Source organism: Callorhinus ursinus, unplaced genomic scaffold (assembly GCF_003265705.2).
Source record: "Callorhinus ursinus isolate GAN/ISIS: 27379988/994484 unplaced genomic scaffold, GSC_fseal_2.0 scaffold60, whole genome shotgun sequence".
In the NCBI taxonomy this organism is placed as follows: Eukaryota; Metazoa; Chordata; class Mammalia; order Carnivora; family Otariidae; genus Callorhinus; species Callorhinus ursinus.
The window spans coordinates 4,749,128-4,768,516 of NW_027397122.1; the positions used below are offsets into that span (position 1 = coordinate 4,749,128).

Genomic DNA, 19,389 nt, shown 5'->3' on the forward strand with positions numbered 1-19,389 from the left:
AATGGTTTAACACACATTTGTTCAGAGTCTAGATGTAAAGACTTAATATAGGCAATATCTTACATGGCAAAGGCTGAGGATCTTCTAGAACTGATTGTAAGGCACCTCTCATTAGATTTTGGTGGCCCAGACAATCTCAAGCAAAATAAAATAAAATAAAATAAAATAAAATAAAATAAAATAAAATAAGATAAAATAAAATGTATGCATACACATACTGGAGTATGTGGTGTGTAGCTTGGGCACACGCATAACTTCTATTATTATATATAAACATATTACTGATCTGTTTGATGTCAACCAACTGATTTAGTTCAAATAATTTTTCTTTGCACTGATGTAACACTGTACCATGTTTATTTGAACATGTTATAAAACAGCAGGAGGTAGAGTGATACTTGTATAAACTACAATTATTAATTCATATTTTTAAATTATTACTAATTAATGTTTTTGGATTATTTTTCTAGTCTACAAGTAAGTATTGCCAGATTTTTGCACTTACAATGAAGCCAAACTACTGATGCAGAAACAGGTGAAGGTAAAGATGCATATACTACATGTAGAACCATAAAAAAAAAAAAGACAGAGATCAGAAAAACTTATATCACAAAGTTTACGATAAATGGCAATTGCAAATCGTTCTAATGGGGGAAAGTAAATTTTAAACATAACAAAAAATTTAAACATATCGTGTATAATATTAAAACATATTTTAGGCAAAGAAATAGTAAATTTGATAAGGCATCACTCAAAAAGGAGTTGACAAGAATTAATCACCTGAAATCAGCATTAAATGAGCAACACAAAAATTTCCGATGACATTCAATAGACTGGACATAGAATAGCTTAAATTCCTGCACAGAAAAAAAGTTTTAGACAGAAATATGGTAAAAGAAATTATTAAGTTACAGAAATTTTGTTAGATTTAAGAGGAAGACCAAACAGTGGAAAATCTGCAGTTAAGCCACCAAACAATTGCCCATAAAATACAATGGTTTTCTAAGAATATCAAGGATCAGTTGGTTCAACATTTGAATAATGGTAAGCACATTTCTTAGCTGTAGATGAGACACCTGATGGGAGATGCTACTCAACTAATACCTTTGGTGATTTTTGTCCCCAAGGATTTCCACATTAACTTAGACAGTTTGTCAATTGGCAATCTACAACTTTGACCTTGTGGCTTGGATACTATTGAATCTTTTACATTTTTCAAAGAATAATTTTAGACACACATGAAAAAATTTAGCTCCTATTATGACAGACAATGCTCCAGTTATGCTAGGTGAAAAATCCAGATTCACTAGATTTTAAAGTAAAAGATTGATATTTCCCCTATTTGCTTCATTTCCACAGCATGATAAATACTGAAACAAGTTTTTGCTCAGTTTTCTGAAGCTTTTATACTTTTATTCAAAGTATCACAAATGTATTTGTTACTATCCCTCAGTATATAAATGCAAATGAATAAATCAATAATCTTTGTTATTCGTCAGTGCCTGTTGGTTGAGTGGTAGAAGTATTTTGGAAAGATTTTCTTTATTGTTAACTACAACTCAAGATTTCTTGAAACAAAAGCAATGCTTGCCAAATATTCAATAATCAAAGACAAAAACTGGCCAGCTAGGACACATTTTCTTACTGACGTTTCACTACATCAGAGCAATCTAAATCTAAAGCTCCAATGAAAAGAAAGGCGTTTTTGTGACTTAGCTAGAAAGGAATGAGAATTTAAGTTAAAATAGATGCTTTCCATCATTTGAATTGATAATAGCAATCTTATGTACTTTCCAACATGAATCAATATAAACAAGTTTTTAGTTACTATCTACCACATAATTTAAATTGGCTGCAAAAACTACATGAGAAATTTGAAATAAGCTTCATGGATATTGATGAATATATTGTTGCTTTTCAAATTATACAGTACTCCTTTCAATTCTTTTTTTTTTAAGATTTTATTTATTTGACAGAGAGAAACATAGTGAGAGAGGGAACACAAGTAGGGGGAGTGGGAGAGGGAGAAGCAGGTTTCCCGTGGAGCAGGGAGCCCAATGCGGGGCTCGATCCCAGGACCCTGGGATCATGACCTGAGCCGAAGGCAGACGCGTAACGACTGAGCCACCCAGGCGCCCCTTTCAATTCTTTTTTTAAAAAAAAACTTATTTATTTATTTGAGAGAGAAACCGCATGCGTGGATGAGCAGGTGGAGGGACAGAGGGAAAGGGAGAGAAATCCTCAAGCAGACTCCCTGCTGAGCATGAAGCCCAACGCAGGGCTTGATCTCAAGACCCCAAGATCATGACCTGAGCCAAAATCAAGAGTTGGATCCTTAACCCACTGAACCACCCACACTCTCCTATACAATACTCCTTTCAATTCTATGTAAATGATGCTGAATTGATACATGAGTTAGTGAATTTACCTACTTTGGAAAGACAGTAGTGGTACTAATGTGCTTGCTTCAAAGTAAAATCAGTCCTTATAAGTGAAGCCGGTTTGTCAAAGCAGATACAAGTATTAAACTAAAATGATTTTTTCATGCAAAATTCAGTTGTCAAAAAATTATTGTATGTTGAAAACAACCTGGTCATATGAATTGACTTCTTTAACCAAAAATTTTCTAAAATCTGACTATAGATAAACTATTTGTAGTGAAATTTATAGGGAGAATTAAAACTTATCTAAGTGCAGAATATGCTCTATTTTGAAGACTTAGAAAAAAGGTAGTAAAATGTGTCAGTAATTTTCTACAGACTGATTACATGTTGAAATAATAATATTTTGGACACATTGAGTTAAATAAAGTATATTATCAAAGGTAATATGTTTGCTTTTTAATGTGGCAACTTAGAAAATTTTAAATTGCATCTATGTGCCATGTTATGGGGCTTGCGGCTATTGGGTAGAACTGATCTAAAGCCCTCATTGTAGGGGGCTACTTAATTTTTCTCCATGTCATGAGTCAGTTTACCCAAAACCGTCTTCCAAAAAGTTCCCCATTCATCTGATATGCCACTTTTATTGGCGATATATACATCAATGTTCCTCTGAATCTCTTCTGCTCCATTGACCTAGTTTTCTTGTGTTCTGCACTATTTTACCCACATGTCTTTGAGCTTAACCAACTGAGCCACCCAGGCACCCTACACACATGTCTTTGTAGAGTTTATGTGGAACATTTCTCTATTTATTCAGATCAATTTCTATGTAGCGTTCTCGTATTTTCTTGGTAGGTGTCTTAGTTGTTTTCTAGACACGTCGGTGTTTTTGCTCCTATTGTAGTAGGGTTTCTTCTTTTATTTATGTGTGCCCACACAGTTGATCTTATTATTCACGGATTCCACATATGCAAATTCACCACTTGGCTAAAGTTTATTTATAACTCCAGACCAACACTCCTAGCGCTCTCTGTTACTCACAGACATATGCAGAGTGGCAAAGAATTTGAATGGCCCTGCACATCTTCCTGGCTGAGTTCATACAGGGCACCTTCTACCTTCTTATCTCAACCTCAGCTCTTATACTGTAAACAAGTGTTCTCTTTGCAGTCTGTTTGTGACACATTTTTTTTCACATTTTTGTTGGTGATTTTGCTATTTAAAATGACCCACAAGGATAGTGCTGAAGTGCTGTCTAGAATTCCTGCAGGAAGGCTGTGATTTGCCCTGTGGGGAAAACCTGGGTGTCCGTTGGAAGAGCTCTGTTCAGGCATCAGTTTCTGAGTTAACAGCGCTGTGGGCTGTGAGTTCAATGTCAGCGAATCAATGATATATATTAAACAAGATGCCTTTAAAGAGATGCACCATAAAACAAGGTTATGAATTGATTGACTAATGAAATATTGGAACCAGAGGCTTGCTGAAGCTTAACCCTGTATTTTCCCTACAAACAATGGTTCACTATTTGCTAATCTAGTACTTGTGAGGACTTTATAGAACACAATTGTGAATAATGGCACTTGAATGTATAGGTAATTGATTTTTGCTATTGTGTTGAAATGCTATGGAATTTCGTAGACTAAGCCTATGTACACCAAAGTGGCTGAACACTCTTGGTTTTCATAGCTTATGTGGTGAGTCTGATGCTTTTCCTGCATCGCTGATCCTGTCATATGCAAACAAGCATGGTTCTCTGTCTTACCTCCAGATCCTTCATCAACACTGGGTTGAATGAGGTGGTGATCATGACTATTATTCTTCGTTGCCAACTTAAATAGAATGCATCCACATTTCCTTCATCACGTGAGTGTTTGCTACAAGCTTTTGATCTATTCTTTATCAAATTGATGAGATTCTGTCTGTCTCCAGGTTAATTTTTGTCTTTATTTAAATAATCAAAATGTATGTTTCCTTAATATATTAACATTGCAGATTGTATTATAGATTTTCTGATATTAGCTACACTTGTGTTCCTGTCATTTTTATGATAATATTTTAAACATGCTATTGAATTTGGTGACCCACATTTTATTTACACTGTTTGCACTATATTCACAAGTGAAATGACCTATGAATGTTTCCTTATTTGCATGAATCTTGTTTGCTTTGGGAACCAAGAATACACTAACTTCATAAAATGGATGGGGCCTTTTTTTTTTTTTAAGTCTGGAACAATTATCTGTTCAGAGAATGGTAGATGTGACCCAAATCCAAATTCATAAGCCAACCATATCAAATGTAATAAGAGATGGTGTAGGGCAAAAGCAGTTGGTAGCATCTATCGATGTCAAAGTTGTTGATATTAGTTCTGGTTGTTCCTGAACATTCTAAAATGTTCCTCTTAGCAACTTGCTTTCCTACAAAGAGTGTTTTTTCAAGTTTTTATTTAAGTTCCAGTTAGCTCATATGCAATGTAATATTACTTCAGGTGTACCATATATTGGTTCAACACTTCCCTACATCACCTGTTGCTCATCACGACCGGTGCCCTCCTTCCTCCCCATCACCAACTCTCCTCATCCCTCCACCTCCTCCCCTCCGGTGACCAGCAGTGTGTTCTCTAGAGTTAAGAGTCTGTGTCCTGGTTTGTCCCTTTCTCTTTTCTCACCCTATGTTTGTTTGTTTTGTTTCTTAAATTCCATGTAGGAGTGAAATCATATGGTATATATCTTTCTCTGACTTATTTGGCTTAACATAATACACTTTAGCTCCATCCATGTCCTTGCAGATGGCAAGATGTTATTCTTTTTTTTTAAAGATTTTATTTATTTATTTGAGAGAGAGAGAATGAGAGACAGAGAGCACGAGAGGGAAGAGGGTCAGAGGGAGAAGCAGACCCCCCGCTGAGCAGGGAGCCTGATGCGGGACTCGATCCCGAGACTCCAGGATCATGACCTGAGCCGAAGGCAGTCGCTTAACCAACTGAGCCACCCAGGCGCCCATTCCTTTTTCTTTAATTTATTTTTTTAGAGAAAGAGAGAGCATGCAAGCTGGGGGAGGGGCAGAGTGAGAGAAAGAGAGAGAATCTTAAGCAGGCTCAGCACGGAGCCCAGCGTGGGGCTGGATATCACAACTCTGAGATCATGACCTAAGCCGAAATCAAGAACCAGCTGCTTAACAACTGAGCCATGCAGGTGCCCCAAGATTTCATTCTTTTTGATGGCTGAGTAATAGTCCATTTTATTTCTTTTATCCATTCATCAGTCAGTGGACATTTTGGCTGTTTCCATAATTTGGCTAATGTAGATAATGCTGCTATAAACAAGGGTGTATATATCCCTTTGAATTAGTGTTTTTGTATTCTTTGAGTAATTACCTCCTAGTGCAATTGCTGGATCCTAGGGTAGCTCTATTTGTAACTTTCTGATGAACCTCTGTACTGTTTTCCAGAGCAGCTGCACCAGCTTGCATTCCCACCAACAGTGCATGAGGGTTCCCCTTTCTGCACATCCTCAGGAATGCCTGCCTCTTGTGTTGTTGATTTTAGCCATTCTGATAGGTGCGAGGTAACATCTTTGATTGATTTTTCTCTATAGAACATATTTTAATTGAGAAAAATCTTTGGTAGGTCAGAGTATATTCTGCTAAGTGGAGAATATTCTAATATTTTTGTGTTAAAAATGGTACGTATTTAAGCCTAAATTTTTTTTTTTTAGGCATTATCCTCTTGCCTTTAGTCTCTAGTACTTTCCTTTAGCAAATATTTGTAAAACAGAACTCTAAATAAATCATCTCTTTTTATGAGTCTTCTTTTTTGGTAGTTTTATGGTTTTATTAACACAAATAATGATGTGCACACAAGCTGTCTGTCTAGTCATTTTCTTTGCTGTGCAATGGCATTGGGATTGGTAACTCTGATGGCCAGCTAGGCTGCTCTTTTCACAATGGCTTTGTGGTTCTTGGAAGAGACAGTGGGAGCAATCTCTGCACAGTGAGATTTGTTACACAGCAGCAACATTTCAAGCTCCTCGATGTTGTGGACTGGGAACTTCCAGAAACCACTGGGAAGCATGTGCTTTGCATTTTTATTGCTCCATTGCCAATGTTGGGCATCAAAATCTAGCCCTTGAATCTTCTGTGCTTCCTATTGTTGATGCCTCTGGGTTTCTTCCAGTTGCACTTAATTTTGACACATTGGTCTGACTGGTGCTGGGTGAACTTCTTGGTCCTCTTTTTAATGGTCTTGGGTTTCACCAGAGGTCTGAGGGCGACCACGATGCCTTCAAGAAAGAGGCTGAGATGGTGTCTGGAGAGTCTTGGAGGGGGCTTTCCTGCTCGGAGCTTGAACATTGTTGCGACGTCTTCCAGTTGCAAGCTACTGAGTAAGCTGGGAATGGAATGGGACTCCTGCCAGGCTTGCTTCCCCTCCCATCCCCAAAGCTGGCAGAATGCTAGCCACCCTCCAGGCGCCAGCCTGGGAGGTCACCTTCTCAGGATTCTTTTGAATGTTCTGAGATAGTTCACATTGTGGAACTTCCCCCTTTCATTCCATTCTGGTAGAAAATATGAATGTATCCAAAATAAAAATAAGAGCTCTATTGCAATATTGCTTCTATGTATCTAGGTAATACAAAATACAATTTTAGATATTCAAAATTAAGGCTAGTCTGTTGTTTGGACTCTCCTAATGTAATTGTCCAAGTCTTTGCTTTGCTTTCCGTGTTAAGTAAGATACAGTTGCTGGATCGGTGATTACATTGTATCAGCTTCATTTCCAAAAATTCCATGTGTTAAAATATACAATGCTACAGATTTTTAACAATCCACTGTTGAATATTTTTGGTTACAGATTTCCAATTTATCTTGAATGAAATATAACCCAAATTTACTTGGTGACAAACTGAATGGCACTATTGTAGTCCCCTTAGTTTGATTCATAGCCATTCCTTAACCTTAAATCATTTCCGTAATGTGAGTAATGGTGGCACCAAAGATAAAAAGCACTGTCCTGCCCAGGAGTTTTTCCTTTTGTATGCAAATCAACGTCATGATTTTGTAGTTGACTTACAATGACAGTGAATATTTTAAATGTGTATAAACCAATTTCTTAACTTCTTAGAGTTGTATTTATTGACTACTTACATTCCACAACCAATTCCAAGGACAGCTCTGTTTCATAAACTTTACGAGCCTTGCTCTGCTTAGCATTTTACTTTATCAGAATTCGCATTCAGAATATTGCTGTAGATGTGTTATACAAAAACAATGAATCATGGAACACAGCATCAAAAACTAATGATGTACTGTATGGTGACTAACGTAACATAATAAAATTAAATTAAATTAAAAAAAAACCAAAATACTGCTGCAGACCTGTTAGTTTTGTCTTCACTATTGAATACTTGAACAGGATTTGTGTAAAATTTACCATAATGACAGTTATTTCATTTTTGACAAATTGAATTTCAAAAATTTTACTTTGATTCTAGTTTAAAAAATTGAACCATTATTTGAATTTAAATAATTTAAATACTTTTCTATTTGATTCATATGATGCCATTGAGGTAAAGCTCACATCAGTTATATGTAGGCACAGTACTTCTACTAAGGGGCCAAAACACTGAAAACCTAAGACTTTACTTTTAATTACAGACAAGTTTGTCTTATCTGTAATTAAACTGCAGATAATTGGAATAAATTCCAAAAGGGTCATTTGATCCAAATGGAAAGTCATGTTTCACTGAGTGATATGAAATGCACTTACACATCTTGATTTTTCATCTTCTTGGAATAATTCTTAAATCTTGAAGTAGATGTTGGTGCTTCATCAGATTTTTATCCTCTGGTTTTCTCATGGTGTCTCATGACATTACAGCTCATGTGGTGGTTGGCAAATGTTAACAAATATTTTGTGCAATATATAGTCATCTTTATGTTTATTGAGAAATGCAAGCTAATTATTTAATTTTTCATTAAATGTTTACTTTTAAAAAGTCATTCTTGTCTAAATGCTTTATTATAAAATTCAAAAAGCATTTCACAAATGCATAGCATTTGTGGAATAACGTAACTAAAGGTGTTAAGACAAATTAGTGGTCTAGGGATGAGGGAGCGTGGGTGTGGCTTTACAGGCAGAAGAAATCCTAGTAGTGATGACACAGTTCTGTATACTAATTATGGTGATAGTCACATAAAGCCACACACATGATAGGCTTGTATAGAGCTATATGTGCATACATGTGCATGACGCTCATGGAAATGGAGAGATCATCACTGGTTCACTTTCACATTTAAGGTTCAACCTGGTCTGCTCGCTGCTTGTGTTACACATCCAGATGGGACCATGACAAATAGATGTCTACAAATCCCCTCGTCACTTATTTTAATGCAACTATCAATAACGGTAGTTCTTCAATAAGCAAATGATGAATGAGAGGCAGGGAAAACAGTCACTAGCAAGGACAGCCCTCACATCTATGTTTTGCAAACAAGAGGAGCATATGGAGGAAACAGCCGATGACACAAGGAAGCCTTCTGACTTGAAGCTGAATGTAGGAACTGGATAGGTCTTCCGGTTGCCGCACTTAGGGAGGCGGCACACGTGTTCCGTGGGGGCGAAGAAGCATGTGCTTAGAGTGCTGGGTAGCCACAGTCACAAGCACGGCAGAGAATACTAGTTGGCCACATGCCAACTTCACAAGCTTTGAAATTTATCAGGGCTACTTTTATGGCATAATGCATGCTCTATTTTTAGAATATCTTACATGTGCTTGAGAAAAATGCTTATTCTATGTTTCTTCAGTGTAAAATCCTATATAAATCTAATAGTTGGAGAATATCAATTGTATTGTTTGGGACTTTTATAGCTCTACTTATTTTTTCACTGCTTAATCTATCAGTTCTTGAGGGTCATTTGTTACATTATAGTTTGTTAAAATGAGAGGATTCAAATAAAGGTCAAAGCAGAAAACCATTTTTTTTGAATAAACCCAGCAGAAAGCAGTATATTAATAAATTCAATAACTGATTCTCTGAAAATAGAACAAAATTGAACATTTCAGAAAAAATAAATTAAGAGAAAAATAGAAAAACACACAAAAGAAAATTATAAATGAAAAACCAGATATAAAGGAGGTACTGAGAAATTTAAAAATTATAAGAATGTTATACACACACATTTATGAATAAGAAATGTCGTCGTGAGGATAACATGCTAAGAAACTTTGTTATTAACTTTAACTGAATAAGTAGTAGAAATGTCAAATAAATCAACAGTCAAGGAAGAAATGGGGAATTTTGTCAAAGAATTTCCACCAAAAACCTGGTCATAGATATCCTTGACATTGCAGGTAAATTTTTTCAAATTTTATTATTTATTTATTTTTAAAGATGTTATTTATTTATTTGAGAGAGGAGAGGGAGAGTAAACATGAGTGGGGGGAGGGGCAGAGGAGAGGGAGAAGCAGACTTCCCGCGGAGCAGGGAGCCCGATGCGGGGCTCGATCCCAGGACCCTGAGATCATGACCTGAGCTGAAGGCAGACGCTTAACTGACTGAGCCACCCAGGCACCCAAATTTTTTTCAAATTTTAAAGGAACTTTTCATTCCAATATCACCTATTATGTTTTAGGACAAAGAAAAAGCTGAAAACCAGGATGGTAAGATAATAATATATACATAAAGCACAAACAATTATGTGTAAACCAATATCACTTTTAAATACAAGTGCAAAAACTTTAATCAGCTTCTTTAAATAGAAGAAACACCACATGCAGTGTTTCTCTCACAGAAACCTAGGAATGGCTTGATGTCAGGGGATCCTCTGATACCGTGTAGTAAATGCATCACTCAGTCAAATAAGAACTTAAGAAGTGATATACAATAGAGCTTTAATACCTAACTTTTAAAAATCTTGATACATTAAGTATAGGATATTTTAACATGAAATTTATATACATATATATGCATATATATTTATAATGTATTTGTATATGTAATGGAAATATATATCCATACACACACACACACACACACACACACACACACGGACACATACACATAATGGCAACAGCCATTTCATATTTAAGAGTAATCCACGGTGGTTACCCCATTAACAAAATAAAAAGATGACTCTACCCATCATTTTACATTATTCTCAGCCAATAAACCAAGGAATGAAGCATTAATACGGGACCCAAATATTGGAGAATAGACAAAATTCTCATTATTTGTCGATGATACTACTTACGCCTAGAGAATATGAGAATATTGAGTACAAATGTTAGCACCAATAAGAGAATTTGGTAGATTCGGTAGACACAAAGGACTTTCTTTAATGCTAGCAATAGATAGCTGGAAAATATTCTTAGACAATCCCATGAACAGGACAACAACAGGGCAACCAGAAACATAAACTATGTTGTAATAAACACATGAGAACACTACAAGAACACTGCAGAAATTTCTTATTGGACACAAGGGAAGTGCTTCAGTGAATGGACGCAGCCAATCAGGATCCAACAGGAAAGGCAAAAGCGGCACATCTCTCCTGAACTCAGATTCGTCCCGGTGCAGCACTTCACATCTCATCCTTGACCCTGTACGTCCTCGTGCACAGGGCAGTACAGTCTGGCCTTTGGAAGGTTCGACCTCCAACCGTGGAGAGGTTCTCTCCACCTTCCTGTCTTCCTGACCTGGGGGAGGGAATCAGGAGCCCAGCTGAGGATTCAGGCTCTAACCTAGTGGTTATTACCTGTGTGTGGTAGTGTTGCCTTTCCACTTAATAAGGTGAGCATTTGTGTCCCATCTCGGGAAGATGTGCCATCAGGCTGTAGGTTCAAAAACCAAAGACCACCCTCTCAAACCAATAAGTGCACATTTTGCCTTGAGTCCATCCTGCTTCAGAGGCCCAATGAAGATAAAGATCTGTAGAAAAGTAGCCGGGGTATGATGTCACAAGGAGGCCAAAAGAATCTGTTACTGATTTTTTACCCTTGAGCAGATTTTTCTTTCTTTCTTTGTAAGCCTCTGTGTTTCCTTACCTACCAGTGTATTCAATTATTAATTCTTTTAGCTGATGTTTGTATTAATGTGCCATGCACCAGGCACTTCATTAGGCATGGGGGTAAAATGGTGAATGAATACATGCATATTCATGCATGCATATGTATAAATGTATATGAATATGTATATGTAAATGTGTGTACATGCCCATGCATGTGTATCCTGCATACATACATATATGATAGTTATGAAGATACATATACAAAGGAAAAGGACTACAAGGTAGTAATGTGATGAATTCTGAGAGGTGATATTAAAGGTGATTTTAAGATATTTTCTGCTTTTTTTTTCAAATACTTGTAAAAAGCATGGGTTATTATTTTTCACCTAGGAAAAATATCTTGAGGAATTCTTCAAAAATGTAGCGATTTGAGGGGTACCTGGGTGGCTCAGTTGGTTGAGCGGTTTTGGCTCAGGTCATGACCTCAGGGTAGTGGGATGGAACCCCATGTCGGGCTCCGCACTTAGTGAGGAGACTGCTTGAGGTTCTCTCTCTCCCTCTGCTCCTCCACCTCTCTCTCTCTCTCAATCTCTAGAATAAATAAATAAGTCTTTAAAATTTTAGCGAGATTTGAATTACTGACTGGCAGTCTCTGTGACAATGCCCCAGCATGTGCTCCACACTGACTGTGATGCAGATGTCCTCTGTGATAAGCCACTGCCCAACTGTGACTCAACACCAGTGCAGCTGCGAGTGGGTGGCTCTAATTTTGCACGCTTAGCTCTTTCATGATAAGACGCTGGCTTCAAGGTAAATTTGGGTCCTGAATTCTTCCCTTGGGTGACAGACATGTCATGGTGAGGGGCTCATGTCCCTCTGGTGTGTATCTTATTTCTTCAATGGAGGAGTGTTGTGTTTGAGATTGATGAGCAGCCTCACTTCTGAAGTATCCAATCATCCACTTGCAGTGGGGTTTCCCTAAAAGGATGCATTAAATAGAGCTTGGAGACAAGGAAGCATATCACAAGATGATCAGAACAGCCCTCGCAGGAAGTCATCAGGGCCTGAACCAAGACTCCTCCACTGGGAGAGTGGAAGGAAGAGGCAGGGATGGGAGATAGGCAGGTGCTAAGCAGCAGGGCTCATTGACTGACTGCGGAGGGGCCTCTGTGAGAGAGAGAGGGGAGGGAGGGGCAGTGATGCTCAGGTTTCTGGTTGTGCAAGTTAAGGAAATTCACAAAGGGTAAGTGAGAAAGGATATTGGATAAAAATATTCAGCCAATAGTTTCGAGTGCAACGTGGTCCTGGTGGATTATTTATGCACACTCAGATAATTCATCAAATAGAGCCTTGCTCAAATTGACCCAATGATCTTTCATTCACATGCCTCTGATATCTCTCTAAAGCAAGGTAATTTGTTTCTCTCTATCCTGGATTCTTTATTGTGGCGTCTAAATAATGACCCCTGTTTTCAGTACAAATTATCTTCTTTGCAACCAGGTGATCTCAGGATGATTGGGTTTTTCCCAGAGTCACTTTATTAATCTTTTATGTAGAAAAGTTTTCTCCACAGGTAACTTCTGACCCTTAACCCTAAAAACTGCTAATCAAGCAAAAACTTCTCTGAATGCTCTACACTGGACTTTATGATTTTCCACCCTCGATGGAATCTGCATTCTTCCCAAATAGTCCCCCTAAACAGGCTTACTCTTTTTTTTTTTTTTTTTTTACCACCCTCACCCATTTCCATGCTCTCCCATTTACCAAGTCCTGGGGTGCCCAGTCCAACTTTCAGAAATCAATATCGAAATTTGCTCCAGTGGGAAAGGATATGAGTTTTACAATTTAATCAGTAACACAGACTGGGATGGGGTAAGGGGGCAACACTGAATAAACAAGCAAAAAAATGTGAAAGCAAACACTGAGCTTCTTAAGACTAAGACCCATGTACTCCCTTATGTTCCCATTCCTGGTATTGGCATGCATTTTATAAACTATATGAGGTTTATATGTATATTTTGATCATATGGTGCATTTTTGTTTGCTTGCTTGTTTTTGTTTTTTTAGAGAGGGCAGGGGAGGGAGAAGGGGCCGCAGAGAGAGAGGGAGAGAGAGAGAGACTCTTCAGCAGGCTCCACACCCAGCACAGAGCCCAATCAATGCAGGGCTCGATCTCACAACCCTGAGATCATGACCTGAGCTGAAATCAAGAGTCGAGCACTTAATCGACTGAGCCACCCACATGCCCCCATATGATGCATTCTAAATCAGAAACTTTAACACGTAGGTAATCTGTACTTGTTCCTCACCTTGAATGCTTACAAATTCGATGAAAGCTATGGTAGGTTTATATTCATGGCATCCTGGAAGGAAGAAAAGAGATGCATTTGCCTCATGGTAAGCCCTGTCTTGGTGATACATATAAATTAATGTTTGAATGATTGACTGTCTAACAGAGTGATTTGAGACCTTGAGTAATGCAGAAGGACCACTCTGTTTGTGACTGTTTGCAAAATTCAGCCACAAGGCAGAGCCATGTCTGGAGCCAATGGGAGATCTATATTTATATTTAGGACGAGACTTGCTTCCTTTAAACCCTAAAATACTGCTGAAGATCTAGAGAAAAGAGGAACACTTGTAAGTGGAAAAGGTTTGTGTTGCTTTTCTCATTTAATAAGAGTAATTTTAGTGGAAATTTAAAATGAACTATTTAAAAAGATAAAATCAATTTCTGTTTAACTATAAATAAACACCCAAACACGTCCTGGGTCCTGTCTGGAGATGAGATTGGGGTAAGAGGGGAATGAGTCATTACAGGAGGAGGCATTTGCCCGCAGCATACAGTTATTTTCTTCTTTGAAATAAATGAATTTCAGGATTGTCAGCCATTAACCTTTGCTGAAAAGAATTTCCATTTTGGCTGTAGTGCATGCTGTCCAGTTCCTACTCACTGAAGTGGTCGCGTGATGGAGGACTCAAAGCTCTCGGGTTGAAGGCGCTTGTGAAGTTACTCCTTCACACCAGCAGCCACACACGTTAGGGCAACAGGGACCCAATGTGATGTACTCCAACAGATATTCTTACAGATCTGACTTGTAATGACATTATTTCAGACACGCAGCAAAATGGGAAAGATAGGTTGATTTTGATGCTAACCGTTGCAGTGAAACCACACGTACCTCGTACAACAGTGCTCAGTGCTTACATAAATAGTGGACTTTTCCTCCTCCCTTCTCACCTTTAAAACAAGCAGTTCAAGACGTGTTATGATCTACGATGGAAAGAACAAAATGGGGAAGGTGACCTTTAGTTGCAAATAGGAAAATAATTCTAAGAACTTCCAGTTTGAAACCCCAATCCTGATTCCCTCCACTAGATAATGACGCAGGGAGTTCCTCTGTATTAATAGCAGCTCAGATATGTTGGCTGTTTTGAGAGAATCCCCCAAAATTGGAAACCTTAGTTCCATACAGAAAAATATTTGGTACTTACCACCCACTTAAACAAAGAGAGAGAAGCCCTGCTCTGCTTCCCCCATCCCAGTTATCAAGTAACCCAGATCTCCCTCTTCCACGGACACTGGGGGATTGGGACCTCACAGACAAGGGCTTGCTTTGCTTTAGGTCTGAAGATCCATTTCTAGGTGTCTTCTCTTATAAATATAAAAGGGATTATGAAGAGTATAATGCGAAATGAAATAAGTCAGTCAGAGAAAGACAAATCCCATATGATTTCACTCATAGGTGGAATTTAAGAAAACAAAATAAAAAGCAAAGCGAAAGAAAAAAGAGAGAGAGAAAACAAAGAGACATACTGCTAACTCTCGAGAACACACTGCTGGTCACCAGAGGGGAGGTGGGTGGGGGATGGGGAAACAGGTGATGGGGAGGAAGGAGCGCACCTGTGGTGAGCACCGGGTGATGTAGGGAAGTGTTGAATCACTCTCTTGTAGAACTAATATTACACTGTATCTAACTATACTGGAATTCAAAATTTTAGAAATTCACCAAAAAAAAAAAAGGAAGAAGAAAGAATGGAGCAGTGGAAATGACTCCTAATTTGGAATTAAAGCCTTTGCTGGGAAGACATCTGCTCTCTACCATCTACGTCCTTGGACCAATCACTTACTTTCTGGGAGTGTGGCTAGGGGACCAACGTTAGTCATACAGCTTAAAAGATTGTTTTAAGAATCCAAATAACACAAAGATACAAAAAGTGCCCTAGACATTATGATATGTATGACATTATTATCAGGAAATTTAAGTGATTTATTTGGAGTACTCTAATTTTTGAAGTACTAGTATTCTACTTGTGTAAAATCAGGACATTTTCTGGTACTTTCCAACTCTCTGTCAAACCTTCCAATATAGGTGGACAAGGGCTAACCTGTGCCTTGGACCCGGTCCAGCCAACTTACATGTCATTTACTGCCACCATCAACGCCTATGCAAACTCAGTGTTAGGTTGAACCATATTAAATTGTTAATTCTGAAGGTAAAAATGGTCCAGTATTGCCTATTATATATGTTTCCATCTAATGCTACCATTCTCCTCATATAGATGAACAGATGAGGCTTAGAGAGAGAAGATTGGCCCAAAGTCAAGCAAGCAGAGCAGGACCTCGATCCCTCGGTCTGCGTGTCCAGCCACAGTGCCATCCACGGCCACTGAGTGAGGAACTCGTCAATCCGCACCATTGCCTGGATCTGCTTTTGCAGGATTTGAATTGATTCGGCACAGCCTGGCGCTCTCTTGTCCCCATCTATCTTGGGCTTCGTTTTCCTTCTGTCAGGAATTCTTCCCACTTTCTGCCACCACCGCTGGGCCACTCGTATCTGAACACTGCTTGAAGAGGCATGGCGGCCGTGTTGTTTTCCACAAGCCTCATCTCATTCCAGAGGCCAGGCATCAGCTCCTGGTCTTGTCCTGGATTATCTGACCTTTCCAACTTGTGCGTGCTCTTCAAAAATTTAAACCCCAGCATTTCTGGGCATTACCCGAGTCCTCGAACATACTTCCTTTTGAGAGTCTTAGGCCAGGAGATGCGGCTCTTTGTCTTTTCTTCATATTGACATGACAGTACCTAGGAAACTGTTTTAGAGAAAAATTTGTAAGTTTGTTGCATTTGAGGACCAAGCCATTGTTTTTACTGTTGTTTTCAACAATTTTCTTAATGTGACTTAACAACTAACATAACCATAGCATCATGGGTTTTTATAAAAGCTGGTATTTTGGTGGGGAGGGGCAGAGGGACAGGGAGAGAGAGAATCTTGAGCAGGGTCCACATCCAGCATGGAGCCCGACGCAGGGCTCGATCTCACAACCCTGAGATCATGACCTGAGCCAAAATCAAGTTGGACACTTAAGCAGCTAAGCCACCCAGGCACCCCCATAACAGCTTGTATTTTTGAGAGATCACTCTTTGCCTGGCACTATTCTGAGTGCTTTCCATGGGTTCTGTATTTTAATTCTCATACTGAGACTCTGAGTTCGGTATTGTCATTAACCCACTTAACAGATAAAAGAAAAGGAAACACAGGGAGCCTCAGTCAAGGTGATGCAGCTGGGTGGATGGCGCTGGCATTCACATCCAGATGCTGAGCTCTTGGTCTTAGGGTTGGATCCTGAATGATGTCATTTACTTATCTAAATATTCAATGCCAAGTCGTTGTACGTAAATATGTATACCTATGATCCAATATCCACATTAAACAAGTTTTTTAACCCAGGAAGCCATACATATATTCGTATTTTGTGTCAAGTAAACTAATCTTTTGACAATTGAAAGCATCTTTTTATTTTGAAGCAGAGGTTTGGGGCCCTGAGGAAATCCTCGCTGACGAACGTTAAACTTCCTGAGGGCAAAGCCCGAGGGACAGGCAACGACCCCCCTGTTGTAACTATTTCTGCTCTATCACATGAGATTATGACAAGGTGGGAGCCTTATGGTTGAGCTCCAGGACACCCCAGAACCCTGACGATAACAGGCTGGGTGTAGGGCTGTGTACATGGTTGGCTTTGGAGGAAATCCTCCTCTTGTTAGTTTACCACAAGTTCACTTGGGAGAACCTTGCCTTTTAGCCTTGTGAAAACCCTGGTTTTTTTCTGGAAGAGTTGGTAGAGTGATGGATGTGCATCACTTGTTTTCCTAAATTATTAACAATTCCTTGAAGTACAGAAAAAAACAATGCAGGGAATATATTTCTGGCAGACGGCATGATCCAGTGGGATGGATGTGACAGGCAGAGACTGAAGGGGCTGGCTCCAGCTCTAGCTCGACTCCCTCCAAGTGAACAAACCCATTCACTGCAGTTAGCTCGCAATACATGTCAGCTCCCGCCCACCAGTTCTGTAAACTTGGGAGACTCAATTCAGCTTTCTGAATCTCAGTGTGATTGATTGATTGATTCCTTTGCTTGTTTGTTCATTCATTCACACCCACCCACTCACTCACTCATCTTTTAAGTTCCAGGCACAGGTTCAGGTCCTAAGTAAACATTGCACTTGTGTCCTTTTTTTACTCTCTGAAAGGGTAAGGATATTACTTTCTTGAGTTCCAAATATTTGTTATGAAGTAGAACTTTCAGGCATGTGCAAACACCTTACAGAGTTTAAGCACAACACAAATGTTGGTTATTATATTTTTTTTAAATTGTGGCATAGGAAAAATGTTTGGAATCATCACTACTCTCTAGTTCAGAGTTTTTTTCTTACCCCACATGGAAACCCAGACCCATGAAGTCATCACTCCCTATTCCTTGCTGTGTGGATAGACCCCGTTTTGTTTATCCATCCGTCTGTTGATGGACATTTGGGTTCTTTCCACCTTTTGGCACTCGTGCACAGTACCACTGTGAACATTTGTGTATAAGTTTTTGTTTGCCTACCTGTTCTGAATTCTTTGGGGGTATAGAAGTAGGAGTGTAAGTGCTGGGTCATATGGTAATTCCATGTTCAAATGATTGAGTAACAATCAAACTGTGTTCCACAGTGATCACACCATTTGCTGTTCCCACCAGCAGGACATGATGGTTCCACTTTCTCTAATATCCTTGCCGACACTTGCTGTCTCCCCCTGTTGTCATTATGACCATCCTAGTGAGTGTGAAGTGCTATCTCATTGTGGTTTTGATTTGAGTTTCCCTAATGACTAAGGATGTTGAGCACCTTTTTATGTGCCTGCTGGCCATGAGTATATCATTTTCGGAGAAATAGCTTTTCAAATTCTTTGCCCATTTTTAAATCGGGTTGTTTGTCTTTTTGCTGTTAAGTTGTAAGAGTTCTTTATATAATCCAGATACAATAGATCCTTATCAGAAATGTGAGTCACAAATATTTTCTGTCATCCTGTGAGTTTTTTTTCCCCCGTCTTGATAATATTCTTTGATGTGTGAAAGTTTTTAATTTTGATGAAATCCAGTATGCCCATTTGTTCTTTGTTCTTTGTCATGTCTAAGAAATCTGCCAAGTCCATCGTCATGAATATTTACTCCTTTTTATTCTTCTAAATGCTTCATTATTTTAGCTGTAATGCTAAGGTCGTTGATACATTTTGAGTTAACATATGTGTATTTTGTGAGGTAAGGGTTCAAAGTCATTCTTTTGCATGTGCATTTCCAGTAGTCCCAATACCATTTGTGAAAGACAGTTCTTTATCCATAAATGGGTTTGGCATCCTCATTAAATACCAATTAACCATAGATATATGGGTTTATTTCTGGATTCTCAATCCTGTTGCATTTATCTATAAGTCTATCCTTATGCCAATATCATACTGAAAATTTGTAGTAAGCCTTGAAATTGGGAAGTGTCAATGTTCCAAATTCATTCTTCCTTTTCAAGATTGTTTTGGCATTCAAGGTCTCTTGCCATGTTATATGAAATTTGGGATCCACATTTCCATTTCTGCAGAAAAGACTGTTAGGATTTTGATAGGGATTGCATTGATTCTGCAGATCCCCTTGGGGAGCAAGCACTGCTATCTTCATAATATTAAATCAT

General features: G+C 38.6%; 1 protein-coding gene and 1 non-coding gene across 2 annotated transcripts in view; both read right to left on the reverse strand.

Moving 5' to 3' along the window:
* LOC112809739 (centromere protein T-like) overlaps nucleotides 1-6,734 on the reverse strand; it is a 41,676-nt gene extending 34,942 nt beyond the window's left edge. The window contains exon 1 of the mRNA XM_025853105.1: nucleotides 6,589-6,734. Coding sequence (XP_025708890.1) covers nucleotides 6,589-6,734 — 146 coding nt within the window. The remainder of the gene's footprint in view (nucleotides 1-6,588) is intronic.
* Nucleotides 6,732-6,868, reverse strand: LOC112809820 (small nucleolar RNA SNORA7). The gene has a single exon (XR_003204664.1). It is a non-coding gene; the product is annotated as a small nucleolar RNA SNORA7 (small nucleolar RNA).
* Between the last annotated feature and the right edge of the window lie 12,521 nt (nucleotides 6,869-19,389).